General features: G+C 39.0%; 1 protein-coding gene across 1 annotated transcript in view; it reads left to right on the top strand.

The window, feature by feature from the left end:
• Positions 1–16,491, top strand: part of LOC122789098 (myosin-4-like) — a 235,286-nt gene that overhangs the window by 9,057 nt on the left and 209,738 nt on the right. The window contains exons 2-5 of the mRNA XM_044056298.1: positions 1,545–1,587; positions 3,544–3,759; positions 3,849–3,992; positions 4,074–4,230. Coding sequence (XP_043912233.1) covers positions 3,556–3,759; positions 3,849–3,992; positions 4,074–4,230 — 505 coding nt within the window. The 5' untranslated portion in view covers positions 1,545–1,587; positions 3,544–3,555. The remainder of the gene's footprint in view (positions 1–1,544; positions 1,588–3,543; positions 3,760–3,848; positions 3,993–4,073; positions 4,231–16,491) is intronic.

The following is a 16,491-nucleotide window of genomic DNA, read 5'->3' on the forward strand; positions in this document are numbered from 1 at the left end:
AGAATAAAAGTGTGCGTGTGTGCGCGCATGTGCGTGCGTGTGCGTGCGTGCGTGTGTGTTTCTGAAACTGAATGGGATGATATTAATTTAGAGATTAAAGATGTAAGGGTTTGCATCAGAAGTTTGCACCTAAATGTAAAACTTTGAGATGCAGAAGTGTGGTTTGAAGATTACTGTTGAAAGGGCAGCAGGGAGTTATCCAATCATATCTATTCCCAGATTTGGATATTTCGGCATTGTTAGCTTCGTGACGTGTATAACATGCAGTGTTACTTTTATACTGCTCTTTGGTCCTGCAGCTTTGATAAGGATCCTGAAAGTGGGAACAGTATTACTCTTTAGGTGGTGAACTCCTGAAAACCTTCCCATACTTCTTAAATTATTTGTGAAACTGTAAGCACGGTAAAAGAATTCTGGTTCTCAGACTGGGACCTCCTAATAACCCTTAGTTACTTGTAAATCTGTAAGCACTTTAACATACTTCTGGTTCTGTGCCTGAAACTGCATTGCAGTACTGTGGAAAATGACATTCTTCTTATATTCAGGAACAAAAATTATACTGAACTTTGTTTTGCATTTTTTGAAAATGGCTAACACTAGAGATAAGTTGTTTCATCTTAGGAAGGTCTCTTTAAGGGCAACAGTATTTAGCAGGCTAAATAACTCCCAAGTGCAATGCCTACAAGAAAAATACATACAGCATTCTTTATATAGATATAAACAGCAATTTATATATGCTGACAGTAAGTAGTTGTGGTAACTTAAGAACATGTAATTGTGTAAGACAGGCTGTTAAATTAAGTTGGATGAAAATGCAATGTACAGATGATCTTGCAAAAAAACACAATCAATGCTAAGCAATAAGTAGGATTTTCTGTGCCCTATTTTTTCTCTATTCCACAGCTCCTATGTGATGGGTATCAATACATAACTGCATATCACCTTGAACCAGACCTACAAACACTGCAGGTTTTCTGAGCTCTCATGCTATCATAAGGAATTTGTATTGATCTGTAGCTGTGCAGATTGTGTGTTACATATGGGTTAGGTCCCTTCATTAATTTCAACAAATCTGTAGCTAACAGACAAGCATAGGTTTAACAATTGTTTAAGATAAAGCAATTCACAGAAGGTCATGCCACAACATTAATGAAAATGTATGTATGATATGGTAAGAAAAGGCACTGAGTTATTTATGTTTTGGTGAATTTTGCCTATACAACATTGTTTATTTTTGCTAGAAGGCATGAAAAAGAAAACCTGCTCCACATCTCAAGAACATTAACCAAGTAATAAAATATTTAGTAAATGTCATTAAATGGATGGAAAATATAAATGTCTTCCAGAACTTGACACCCTGGATTGATTTCATGCTTAAAGTATAAGAAATACTAGAGAAAATAACTGTAACATTATGAAAGACGTTTTCAATGTGATTCATACAGAAATAATCAGTGAAGAAATGCTAAATGTTGTCACAGTACATGTATCATGTAGGTGGGTCATGTATGTTAATTCAAGCCTTGCTACATTTTCTGTTCTAGACCTCTTCAGGAAAATTAAACTCTGTTGTCTTGAACACTTCAGGTAAGATAGCCATCTGTTCTGCAATGAAAATGACACAAAATTCATGCAAAAATGTTTAACTTGAAATAACACACATTGTTTGTACATCTCTTCTCATTAGCCTTGCTCCTGCATGCATGATAGTTGTTTCCTCTCCATCATCCCATCACTGCATTTGCATTCAGACAGAAAGACAATTCAGTCAAACGTGCACACACAAGACAGACATACAGACAAGCAAACACACAAACAGAGCACTTTTCTGCAAGCCATCAATCTAAGGTGGTGCCCTTACTGATTTTGTTTTGTATATGCATCTCCTGTTGAAACGTGATTTAGAAGAACAAACATGCACAAAGCTATGGATGATTAAGCAAGGATCTGTAATTTCCATGCTGTATGAATGATTTGTCATTCTGTAAACAATTCAATGTGTCAATTTGTTGCAAGAATGTGCATATCAACACTATTCAGTCTGCACCATGTAACTTGCCTGCAAATATCCTAGTGAAATTTTGATGTATGTAGCTTGAATCTATAAATACTAACACAGTACATTTATTTTCCAGGCATTGCAAGAAGTGTTGCATAGTTTATCAGTGCACCAAAAGTTCTACCACTCTCCAGTTGTTACTTTTGGTTGTAATTTAAAACCCCATTTAAAGCAATAACTTATGGGGCACTGTGCAAGAAAATATGTACCATGTGGCTTGTGAATGCTGAGTACTGATGCCATATTAGCTGCATGAGTGGGCATGTCACCAGTTCACTTATCAGGTGAAATGAATAAGCTAAATAAAAATATATTCTCAGACTGCATCAGGATAGAGATCTTCTCCTAAAAAAGCATTTCATTGCAATAATGAGTTGAATGACAACAAGTAATAGAAACAAAATGTATATAGTTGTATGGAATAAACCGCAATAAACTACATTATTTAGAAAATACTTGGATTGTTTAATTAATCTAAATCCATTATAAAGGTGTATGTGTTGCAATAATTGTGGCATATGTATGTGCATAGCTAAGGGGGCTGATTTGTGTCTGTATGACATATAAATGTTACACAAACATTGAAAATTTCTTTGTTGACATACATTGCACATCTTTTTTCTGCACATTGTTTGCATGAACTGCCAGATTTTATATTCCCCACTTCTCTCTTTCATCGGCACACTGACTACTGGGGCCAGGTACAACTTCTGAGAATGCCACTTATAATCTCTAATCCTGGCATTTTCCTGCCATCTTCCTGGCTTTGCCTGTTAGCATCTCAACAATCTCCTCTGACATGCACCATAGTATGTATCCACCTTCCTACTTGGTGACAACCCTTTTAACTTCCTTCCATGCCATGCTAAGTCTTAGCCCCAAGACCAGTTTCATAGTAATCCTGTCTCTTGCGCAACCTTTGATAAGACTCATAATACTGTTGACTCAGGCTCCAGTCACCACCAGAACCCTCCTGTTTTTCTAAACTACTTCTCACATCTTTTACTTCCTCTCCCATATCTCTATCCCTCTTGTCTGTAACCTTTCCCCTTCATTTCCACACCCTAGTCTTCATCATTATCAGTGCAGACTTTTTTACTCCCTATGAAGAATCTAATCCATGTCTCATCCCTGCTGGAGTTTGCCCATACATTCTTTCTGCTGTTTTCCCTCTGTTACTCCCTATGAAGAATTGAATCCATGTTTCATCCCTGCTGGAGTTTGCCCATATGTTCTTTCTGCTGTTTTCCCTCTGTTACTCTCTGTCCCTCCTGTCTCAGAGTTATCCTTTCTGCCCACTTCCCCCCTCCTCTGTCATCATGATGTAATAGATAATTACCCTCCATATTCATCTTGACTTAGAAGAATGCAGGATGGTTTATGTCAAAAACACTTTTCTCCTTACTATACATCATGTTCCCATGCATTTTTTCTACATATACCGAGGTAATGATCATAAAAACATATCCCTTGTGTTTCCACAGTAAGCTGCAATCATGAGCTCCGATGCAGAAATGGAAGTATTTGGTGTTGCTGCCCCCTTTCTCCGAAAATCAGAGAAAGAAAGAATCGAATCCCAGAATCGTCCTTTTGATGCAAGATCAGCCACTTTTGTTATAGATACCAAACTAGCATATGTTAAAGGTACCATCCAAAGCAAGGAGGGTGGCAAAGTCACCGTTAAAACAGAAGCTGGTCAAGTAAGTTTATAAATTTCCCAGTGTCCTAAAATTATAACCCCTTACATATTCTCACAGAATACTGAAATTGCTCTTTTTTTCATTTACAGACTGTAACAGTTAAGGAAGATCAAGTCTTTCCACAAAACCCTCCCAAGTTTGATAAAATTGAAGACATGGCAATGTTAACACACCTGCATGAACCAGGTGTGCTGTATAACCTCAAAGATCGTTATGCAGCCTGGATGATTTATGTGAGTAAAATAACAAACTTCATATACAAGTTTATCAAAAAAAAAAACTGTACTTCTAACAACTGAATGCTTTCTTTTCAGACCTATTCAGGCCTTTTCTGTGTCACTGTTAACCCCTACAAGTGGTTGCCAGTGTACAATCCAGAGGTGGTTGCTGGCTACAGAGGAAAGAAGCGTCAGGAAGCCCCACCCCACATTTTCTCCATTTCTGACAATGCATATCAGTTCATGTTAACTGGTAAGTAACTTGATAATATTAAAAAATTCAGTTATGCAGATATGTTTCATTAACAACTTTATCTAATCCATTGTCTTACAGAGCACGAAATTATATAGTTACGTTATAGGCAAAAGGTGGGAATCAATTCTGTATGGGAAGTACAGGAAGTCAGACTATCACAGGACATTCATACACTTTTGCATGTACATGTGCATACACAGAAACACACACACACACGCGCACACACACACACGCGCGCACACACGCACACACACACACACACACACACATGCATGCGCACAAAAACACACACACACAAACACACACACACACACACACACACACACACACACACACACACACACACACACGCACACACACACTCACACACATGCACACACACTTTGGGGCAATAGGAGTAGTACTAGTTCACCTACCTTTATATCTTTGAATGGTGGGAGGAAACCAAACCCCCAAGCAAACACTCACACGGGCAAGGGGAGGACATGCAAACTCGACCAGGAAGGCACCTCATTCAAGAGCCATACCAGAAATACAAACACTATGAAGCAGTGACACTGACTGTTGTGTGACTGCAAGTCACCACCATTGCACATCCAGTTGAAACTATTATTGCATTCCAATATACTTTTGTAATGATCCATATTTTCTGTTCTGGCACAGTGACCATTTCTTTATGTTAAAGAAGTGCTGAAAAGAAATAATTTCAGACTAAAGTGAAATTCTAAGTCGTACACTTTTCAAATCCGAGTCAATCTAGAAATGAATAAATCAGTGAGAAATGTAAATGACTTGTACACATTATCATTGGATTGTGAGTTTAGGTTGTAGATTAAGTGTTTCCTTGAGCTGCCAAAGATACCTCCATTTTCAAAATGGCATGTAATATGAAAGGAATGCAATGTTATTCATGGCAATATTGTTAGTGGTTATCAAGCCTTATGTCATGAAGCATTGCAGGTTCATTATTACAATCATATCAGAAGTAGCTCATGGGTATTATTAGTTGGGTCATCAGATTTGTTGATCATGAGTTGGTACCTGCAGTAAATATTCAGAGTGAGTGACATAGTAAGCACAATGGTACACTGATGAATAGCACACAGTGACAATGTCTGACTGATTATTGCCTCAGGGGGGAGGGGCAAGGATTTTTCAAGTAACTGAAGTGGTGAATATCAGTGAGTAAGTATGACTGAGATCTTTAGCAAACATATGACAGCTGCACAGGCATCTGATGTTACGATATTCTGTATGGTGTCAGAAATATTTCTGTGTTATTATGAGCACACTTCTGATATGATGAGCATGTATTTCATTTCAGCAGCATGTGACTGGTATCAGGATCAAATATCAGCTGTCAGGACTGTGTGCTTGATATCAAAATCAGTGTCTAATGTCAGTACTATTGCATCTGATCTGGATGAAGTATATCATGCCACAGTCACGGCTGATATCAGGACCATCTTTATGATGTGAGACACATTACTTCTTTAATGTTCCACCAGTATCCAGCCAAGACAGTAGTGGATGTGGAGCGGATCATTCTTTTGCACAGCTGTGCTTTGGCTGGATTGAGACAATACTCAGTAGAGTTATTTTTAATTGGGGGTACGTGATGAATTGCTTGCTGGTTTGAATATCTTTTCATGTTCATCTTGTCTTTTTTTAAGGTTTGTAAATGATGTGCCAGTCCCTAACTACAGAATCTGTATAAGTATAACTTGTCAGGATGCTTTGATAGGTAGCAACAGGATGCAAACAAACTGAATAGAAAAACAACAATCCTAGTAATAAAATGGGTCAGAGCCTTAAAACAGGCAGCAACCAGAAGAGAAATAATGATTCTAATAATGAGGGAACTGACCGACAAGATACCACAATTTTGGCACTGCCTGTTTGACGATGACACAAACAAAGTAGTATGCTAAGCGCACTGCAGTAGGTGAAAAAAGTAAGAGCGGGACATTATTGACTGAGACAGTGAGGAACCGAATGACACCTGGAGTTTACTGAGTGAATCCAGCACTGAAACACGGCTATGTATAAGATGTAACACTATACAAAACTATAAAACCTGGTGCTGAAACAAACACATACAATTTTAATATAATGTGCTTTAACTTCATCTATACAAGACCTCCTATTCTTTCCTTATGAATTCCACATAGTTTATGAAAGTATTCTCTTCCAGTGTATTCCTGCCTCAATTTGACCAGACACACCTCCTTCATCTTCCATCAGCACCCTGATGAAAAAAGTAGGCATATGCCTTCCTCAAGCATGTCCATTTTCTTTTCTAGCTCCATTTTTGATGAATGAAAAGCACAAATGCCACTCACTGCATATCACATTCCCCAATTTTTAAAGCTTGTATTCCTTCACTGTAACATGCGCCATATCACCGCACCACTTATTCATTACTTTAACTTACAGTTGTAGCAGCACCACCATCATTTATCACTTCTCACCAGCACCACTTATTCATTACTTTAACTTACAGTTGTAGCAGCACCACCATCATTTATCACTTCTCACCAGCACCTCTCATTCATTACTTTAACTTACAGCTGTAGCAGCACCACCATCATTTATCACTTCTCACCAGCACCTCTTATTCATTACTTTAACTTACAGTTGTAGCAGCACCACCATCATTTATCACTTCTCACCAGCACCTCTCATTCATTACTTTAACTTACAGCTGTAGCAGCACCACCATCATTTATCACTTCTCACCAGCACCACTCATTCATTACTTTAACTTACAGCTGTAGCAGCACCACCATCATTTATCACTTCTCACCAGCACCTCTTATTCATTACTTTAACTTACAGCTGTAGCAGCACCACCATCATTTATCACTTCTCACCAACACCGCTCATTCATTACTTTAACTTACAGCTGTAGCAGCACCACCATCATTTATCACTTCTGACCAACACCTCTCATTCATTACTTTAACTTACAGCTGTAGCAGCACCACCATCATTTATCACTTCTCACCAGCACCTCTCATTCATTACTTTAACTTACAGTTGTAGCAGCACCACCATCATTTATCACTTCTCACCAACACCTCTCATTCATTACTTTAACTTACAGCTGTAGCAGCACCACCATCATTTATCACTTCTCACCAGCATTACTGAAATATTCCTCATCCACCAGATGTCTATTCTTTTTCTAACCTACTCTGCTATCCCTCATTGTATCAAGCTTTCACTTTGATCTTCACAAATATATTTAGCTTCATAGATTCATAGGAGGTTACTAGGCTAGCAGCCCTGGAGCTTTTACAAGCCTAGCCATGTTAATCCCAAGTATCCCCATTTGTCCTTTTTGGGTAGTTCACAGAATGAATTTATGAGTAGTAGGGGTCTGGGTGCCACCCCAGGTGCACATTTGCAGTCTCCCATACAATTATCGAGGTTACATTTGAATAGGGTCAGTGAGGAGCTCTGCTTTACATGAATAGGAAGTCTCTGGGAGACAGATCTGTCTCTTCACCATGTTCTGTTAATGTCACAAGCTAGGCTGAGATCCCTAGATCGAGTGACTCTTATGCCATTTGATTTGAGGATGTGCAGCACTTCTATTAGGGCAGGGTTGGAGATTGACCTGTAGGTCAGGCACAAGTCACCTCTCTGCCTATAAGATACAGAGTAAAGTGACACGGCTTTCAGTATGTCACATAGGTTATGGTTTGGAGTTCCTGTATTTTCTTAGTGAAAAACCTCTGAGGTCTCTCCAACTGCTGCAGGTGTCTGGTGAGGTACATGCAAAAGGGTGCATTATACTCTATTAGTGGTCTGATGAGGGTCAAGTACAGTGGAGTTATAACATCCCTTGACCTGGATGCTATGCTCATACTTATGAGGTGTGCTGTGCAGAAGGCTTTTCTTACCACTGTGGAAAATTGGTGGTCAAAGTTCAGATTGCTATCAACATGTGTTTCCAACTGTCACACCACTGGGTTGGAACAGAGTGGGTGCTGTCAGTTTTGTAATTTGAAGGAATTCCATCTTGACGATGGGAATAATAATGCATTTTTTTGCATTTAGATTTAGACCATAGGTTTGGCACTAATAATTTGTGGTAACCCTTCTTGTAATATATTGACATCATTGTTGTAATCAATGATTGTTCCCAGTTTGCAATCATCACTGAACATTGTGAGCCAAAGGCCATCTACTTTGGCGTGGACTTCTGAGAAATAGATGCCAAACAGTAAGGAGGCCAGCACAGAGCCCTGTGGTACTCCACTGGTGATGGGTCTACTGGTGGAGATCGAGTCACCAATTTGGACAGAGTGTGTTCTGTTGGTGAACCAATTAGTTACCAATCTAGTAATGTAAGGATTAATCCCTATCTGGCAGTGTTTCTCAACAATGCCAGAGTGAGGAATTGTGTTGAAAGCCTTGGCAAGTTTGAGATAGGCTGTCTGCACCATCTTACCTTCGTTCATGGCTTTGTTGATATTCTCAAAGAAGTCTACCTGGTTTAATAAGCATGCTCTTCCTTTAATGAAGCCACACTGAGTTGGGTCCAGTGTTTGGAGGTTGCCTATGTCCTTTTTGATAAGTCCTGTGATAATTCTTTCCATGGCCTTGCAAAGGAGACTGGTTAGACTTATGGGTCTGTAGATCCCAGGGCCAGTTGATGGCCCTCCTTCTGCAGGGGGATTAATGTTGCTGTTCTCCAGTTGTCAGGAACATAGCCAGTTCTCAAACTACGATTAAAGAGAACATCAAGTGGATTCGCTAGATCTTGTTTTAGATTGTTTAGTAAGCAACTTGAGATATTATCTGGTCTCATTGAAGCCATGTGTTTGGACTTGATGAGTGCAGAGATGACCTGTTCTCTAAAGATATTAAGCAGAGGGCTCGTGTCAGGTATAATTTGGGATATGGTAGGTGGGGATAGGGGAGTGAAGTTTATGCTGAATCTGTCAGCCAGCAGGTTGGCAATATCGTCTGGTGTAATATGAATGATCCCATTTACAACCAGTTTGCACATAGCTGGGCATTCCCTTTTATATGTTGAGCATATTTAAAGACTGCCTTATGATTATCCTTGGCTAGGGATGCGATTTTAGTTTCATAATTTGCTTTAGAAGACTTTACATGATTTTTGATTTTGTTATTTAGGCTTAAGAGGAAACTCTTCCTTTGCAGAGTGATATCCCACTTGATTTTGGACAACAGTTTCTTCCTCTTGTTATATAATCTGTTTATAACTGACGTCCACCATGGTAGCTTGTTTTTACTGGAAGACCTGGTTTTGATCTGGTCATGTACAGCAGAGTTTATGCAGTCACCTAAGTGTTTGTACAGGGCATTTGAATACTCTTTTGTGTAATGGTCATTGACATCTGCGATTGCGGGTGGTATGAATCTTTTTATACCATCACTTAGTAGGCTGTAGTTAGCTTTGGCAAAGTTTTTTTATAATTTTTGTTTCTGTGAGGGTGCCATTTCCAGTAGATATTGCAAAAGAGATTAATCTGTGGTCTGACCTAACCATGGAGGGCATTGCATATGGGGGAGTACAGTGACTCTCCCCATATTGGTAAGTATTATGTGTAGAATATTAGAGCCTCTAGTAGGGATGCATGGTCTCATTTCCAGATCATTTGTGTTAACAAGGTCCAGGAGCCTCTGGGTGAGCATGGTTTTGCTTGTATATGTCCCCCAAACTATGGAAGGATAGCTGAAATCTCCCATGACTAAGTAAATCAAGGTAGGTGGTGTGTTTTTCATGGTTCATGCTAAGGGATCCATAGCTAGCAATTATATAGTATGGTGCTTTCTCAATAGTTAATTGGACATGGAGTAGTTTGAGAGAATCATGCTGTTTGACCAGTCTCAAAGTATATTTGGTTTTAATGAAGATGGATACACATCCACCTTTGGTTCCTTCATGCTCATTTTGAGGTCTGAACATGTGGAAGGCATTGTAGCCTTGCACGGCCGAGGTGCTGTCAGCGGCCTTGAACCATGTCTCGGTCACTGCACAGATTTCAGCATCTTCCAAGGTGAGGGGTGCTTCTAGGAAGTGCAGTTTCATGTTTAAACTTCTAGCATTAAGCAGCACAACCCTGAGCTTTTCTCAATTAGATTTTATGTTGAAAAATTTGCTGTTTTGACATTGCCTAAAAAAGGCACTATGGGGAGGAAAGGGCCTTTGCCAGTATCCAAAAACATAGGGGGATAGGTGCAGACTATCTCTAGCAAAGCATTGATGTCTATCTATCATATCCTCCCAGGTTGACAGATACTGGAAGATACTGGATCCCCCTGGACTGACACCAGAAGCTAAGCCAATTATTGAAGTCTTGTGAGGGAGACATCTGTGTGTCTCACTATGGAGTCAAAAAATCCCCTGCACGTAGGTAAAGTTGCACGGCAACAGCAATGCAAGTCCACAAACAAATATGAAGCCAGCAACTGAAAAAATCCGATAAAATATTTATTGTCACAACAAATACAGCATCATACAGAACAAACTGGTTTCGGCTGGCAATAAATAGCACAGCCTTCTTCAGTGATAAAAAAATAAGCAAAATGATGCATTTAAATAGTGCCAGCACAACGTCCTATTGGTGCAATTACAATTGCTCATTTAGTCCAGGTGTAAATAATGCTCCTAATATAGTAACCCATTTCTTTTCTTTTGAATCAAGCAATGAGTGCCATCCTGTTTTGTTAAATCTACTACCCCTTATTATATCAATAACTATAAAAGACAATTTAGCAGTTGTATGTATGAGACTATGTTTGTACAAAGCATTGTTTGGCCTTTTATTCCTGATATTACTCATATGTTCTGAGACACGCAATCTTAAAGGCCTAGAGGTTTGGCCAACGTAAAAAGAGCCACAGCTACATGTTGCAAGATAAATTAACCATTCACTGCTGCAGTTTGCAAAAAATGAAATCTCATAGACCCTTCGACAATTTATACTAGTAAATTCTTTTGATTTGACAATATTGTCACAGTTCCTACAATGTCCACATGGATAACATCCCACAACTTGTTCACCAGTTAATGTAGTTTGAGATAAGAGTGTGTTGTCAGTAATGTGTGTGTGCTTATAATGGTTAAAATGGGATGCCAAGTTCCTTCCTTTGCGGAATGAAAACAAGCAATGTTCAGGTAATAGCCCCGATAGTTCTGGAATATTACATAGAATATTCCAATTGGTGTTAATACTATACATAAGAGCATTGGAATTTCTAGCATAGGTGGTCACAAACCTGATTGGCTGTGTGACACTGTTATCCTTGACTTTATATTTCAAAAATTCCTCCCTGGGGCATGTATTAACCCAATTACTGGCTTTAATAACATGTCCCATAGGGTAACCTCTATCTCGAAACCTATTGATAAGATCATGTCTATCTCGATCAAAAACCTCCGGCTGAGAGCAAATCCGTTTAGATCGAATAAATTGAGATTTAGGAATGTTTTTGGCAATGTGCGGAGGATGAAAGCTGGAGGCGATTTTAGTTTCATAATTTGCTTTAGAAGACTTTACATGATTTTTGATTTTGTTATTTAGGCTTAAGAGGAAACTCTTCCTTTGCAGAGTGATATCCCACTTGCTTTTGGACAACAGTTTCTTCCTCTTGTTATATAATCTGTTTATAACTGAAGTCCACCACGGTAGCTTGTTTTTACTGGAAGACCTGGTTTTGATCTGGTCATGTACAGCAGAGTTTATGCAGTCACCTAAGTGTTTGTACAGGGCATTTGCATACTCTTTTGTGTAATGGTCATTGACATCTGCGATTTCGGGTGGTATGAATCTTTTTATACCATCACTTAGTAGGCTGTAGTTAGCTTTGGTAAAGTTTTTTTATAATTTTTGTTTCTGTGAGGGTGCCATTTCCAGTAGATATTGCAAAAGAGACTGATCTGTGGTCTGACCTAACCATGGAGGGCATTGCATATGGGGGAGTACAGTGACTCTCCCCATATTGGTAAGTATTATGTGTAGAATATTAGAGCCCCTAGTAGGGATGCACGGTCTCAATTCCAGATCATTTGTGTTAACAAGGTCCAGGAACCTCTGGGTGAGCTTGGTTTTGCTTGTATATGTCCCCCAAACTATGGAAGGATAGCTGAAATCTCCCATGACTAAGTAAATCAAGGTAGGTGGTGTGTTTTTCATGGTTCATGCTAAGGGATCCATAGCTAGCAATTATATAGTATGGTGCTTTCTCAATAGTTAATTGGACATGGAGTAGTTTGAGAGAATCATGCTGTTTGACCAGTCTCAAAGTATATTTGGTTTTAATGAAGATGGATACACATCCACCTTTGGTTCCTTCATGCTCATTTTGAGGTCTGAACATGTGGAAGGCATTGTAGCCTTGCACGGCCGAGGTGCTGTCAGCGGCCTTGAACCATGTCTTGGTCACTGCACAGATTTCAGCATCTTCCAAGGTGAGGGGTGCTTCTAGGAAGTGCAGTTTCATGTTAAAACTTCTAGCATTAAGCAGCACAACCCTGAGCTTGTCTCAATTAGATTTTATGTTGAAAAATTTGCTGTTTTGACATTGCCTAAAAAAGGCACTATGGGGAGGAAAGGGCCTTTGCCAGTATCCAAAAACATAGGGGGATAGGTGCAGACTATCTCTAGCAAAGCATTGATGTCTGTCTATCATATCCTCCCAGGTTGACAGATACTGGAAGATACTGGATCCCCCTGGACTGACACCAGAAGCTAAGCCAATTATTGAAGTCTTGTGAGGGAGACATCTGTGTGTCTCACTATGGAGTCACCTACAACCAAGACATTTGATGTGTTTTGCCATAAGGGCTTATTTGTGGAGACAGGAGTGTGTGTAATGGTTTCTTTTTGCTTAAGTGGTGAGTGTGGGTGGTGTGCTTTTCAGAGGTCTGTATTCTCTTAGTAGGCTTTTAGTGAGTGCCTCAGCATTTGTGGTTTTATGTGTCATGATCTTATTTTGTGTGCGAGGTGAGGTTTGCATGAGTGGTAAAGCATGTGTGCTGACAACCTGTTTGATGTCTAGTTTGATTTTACATGAGATAATTGACTCCAGTTCCACAGTGTATTTCCATCTCTCACATAGGATGTTAGTTTGCTGTAGGAGTAAATAGCTGTCGGTATACATGAAGCAATTACTACATTAACTCAAGATGCCCAATCAATCAAGCTGGCAGGAAAAATGATGGGAAATTGCCCAACCACTGTGGCAGGATTTTTTTGAATGTGGTATTTGGGGAGGAAGTGGGCTAGCTGGACTTAGTCACAAACAGCAAAAATGAAGTAGTAATTCAATTAAATACAGTGCTAGCTTAAATATAGTTATTTTTTTTAGTTTTTTTATTTCAGTGAATGCCTTGGATTTCAGTGCAGATGCACTCCAGACCTCTGGCTAAAGTTGCCAAATGTTGGGCAGCTCTGATAAACTGAGTGCAAACCTGTGCAAATGGAAGGCTTATAGTCTAAATTCAACAGGTCTAAATCTAGTAAGGCCAATCAGATAAAAATACAATAAGCTATCGACCAGTACTTCCCACCTTAGATGGATTGAATTTATCTCTCTACTCCCACCAGAATGCAAAAGACCTCTCCCAATGTAAAAACAAAATGGTTTGAGTTCAAGTGCAGTAACAATATCACACAAATGTAATCTTATATACTAGCAGGATGAAAGACTTTGATAAAGTTAAACTCTCTGGCCAATCAGATAAAAACATAAAAACATATCAACTAGTAGTTTCCACCTTGGATGGGTTGAATTTAGCTCTCTGCTCCCACCAGAGTACAAAAGACCCCTCCCAATGTAAAACAAACTAGCTTTGAGTTCAAGTACAGTAACAAGTGCTTTACAACAGAAGTAAGAATTCCTGCAATATCAGGAGTTCTTGGAAATAAGTTTACTAACCTTGAGAAATGTTCACAACACACAAAAACTTTGCAAAACTTAGAAATATTTTGGCAGACTCAGGAGAACTTTGGCAACATTGAACAGCTTCTACAGTATCAGAGGAGGTTAGAAAATAACGGAAAAATGTTAAAACAATAAAATAGCAATACAGTAACAAACAGATGGAGTTTCTTTAACAAGTGCAGGCTGAAAACAGTGATAAATTCAACCAAATAAATAAATGCAGCACAGAAGTGGTAAATATCACTGAAACAGAGCAAGTACAATAAAAAAAACTTATTCAGCATTGTAGATCCAGATGGTTTTAGAAGCAATCTAAGTATTGTAGTGACAGGCATCCAAGCTAGGCACAAGGAAGCTCTGAATAAATGTGCAAGGTTTTACAACTATAAATACATCACATAAGTATCACTGAAGAAACCTCAATGAAAAATAAAATAAAGTTATAATATACAAATGGATTTCACTAAATGTTCATTAGTATTCCAGACCTTAACCCTCACTCATCATATTAACCATTAAGACTTGCTTTTAATTATCATCAGTGGAGGAGGAGATATAACTAAATCCTTTTTAAGTGTAAACTGTTAACATGCATGTAATTGCAGTGCAAGAAAAAAAATAATTGTTACCATTTGCAGAGAATTTTTTTAATATATTTTCTTGGTTATTCAACTATTTCAATCTAAAAATGACCTACCACTCTAACCCAGAATTAACATACAGACTAATTATTATATAGAGAGAGACTTTTTCTTAAAGGCAGTAGATAACCTTTGCAAATTATTTCTTCACCAATAAAAGTGATTAGCTTCACCACATGCTATTAAATTCTACTTTTATTCTCATTCCCAAGCATCAAATGTAACATGTTATATACATATTATTTTGCACATTTCTAAAAAATATTAATAATAAAAGTATGTTTTACTTTTATTTTATTTTATTTTATTATTTATTATTTAAATTTATTTTATTTATTTTATGTTTTAGTAGCCAACAATTGGCTAAGCTTCTGGTGTCATTCTAAATGGATCCAGTATCTGTCTGCTTGGGATGCCATGGTCGACAGACCACGATGCTTTGCTAGAGATGGCCTGCACCTATCACCCCTGGGATTCTGGATACTGGCTAAGGCTCTTGCTGCCCCTATAGTACCTTTTTTAGGCAAGTTTCAAATGACAAATTCACCACCGTAGCAGGAACAGGCAAGCAAAAATTGAGGGTAATGCTACTCAATGCTAGAAGTCTAAATCTCAAAATGCACTCACTCGAGACGCTCCTTAAAATGGAGAACAATGATATCTGTGCAGTGACTGAGACCTGATTCAAGGCTCCAGAGAGCACCCCTGCACTACCAGGCTATAACTCATACCACACTTTTTGGCCATGTAACCTGGACTGGAACACCAAAGGCGGAGGTGTGTCCATATTCATTAAGGATATCCACACCTCCAGGCTATTTACTCAGCATAATGCATCTGAGGTTATCCAAGTGCAACTAACCCTGGGCAAAACTGCAATCCAAATTGTATGTTGCTACAGATCGCCCACCATGCCCCAAGATTCCCACTCCTCTTTTCTTGATGTACTGGAAAATATTAGGGTTCAACCAAACACCCTAATAATGGTCGATTTCAACTACCCCACCATTAACTGGAAAAACTACTCGTGTACCAAGTCCTTCACATGCTTTCTGGAATTCATAAACTCCAATGCCCTGGAACAACTTATCCACACCCCCACTAGGGCAACAATATCCTAGACCTAGTCATTACCAACATGAGTGACCGATGCTCCACACCTGAAGTCAACTCCTCATTGGTCCGATCTGACCATAAGCTAATCACCCTTGATATCCACATCCCGCCCCCATGACCCATTAAGGAAACCACAGTAAAAAATTTCTCCAAAGCCAACTTCATGCTTCATAAGACAGAAGTGGTGAACTTCATGCCACCCATGCAGATGGACAATACAGTTACGACTGCTGAATCCTACACAAATGCACTCTATAAGCACTTACACGAGCGCATGGATTGTGCTATCCCAAACAGAACCAAGATGCTATCCTCCAAAAAAAGGAAGCCAATCTGGTGGTCCCCTGCCATAAACAAACTGTTCAGCAGAAGGAAGAAATTGTTGCAAAAGATAGTAAAATCCCATGAGTGGAGGAGCTCCCTGGTCAGCCTCATTAAGAAGCTGAGATCCCTTATAAGATCATCCAAAGCTAGCTACAAAAACAAAATTGCCACTAATTCTAAGGACAACCACAAAGCATTCTATAGCTATGTCAGAATCTCAATGGCAACACCCAGATCTGCTCTGAGTTAC

Source organism: Protopterus annectens, chromosome 14.part0 (genome assembly GCF_019279795.1).
Source record: "Protopterus annectens isolate FY-2018-M chromosome 14.part0, PAN1.0, whole genome shotgun sequence".
NCBI classification, from domain to species: domain Eukaryota; kingdom Metazoa; phylum Chordata; order Ceratodontiformes; family Protopteridae; genus Protopterus; species Protopterus annectens.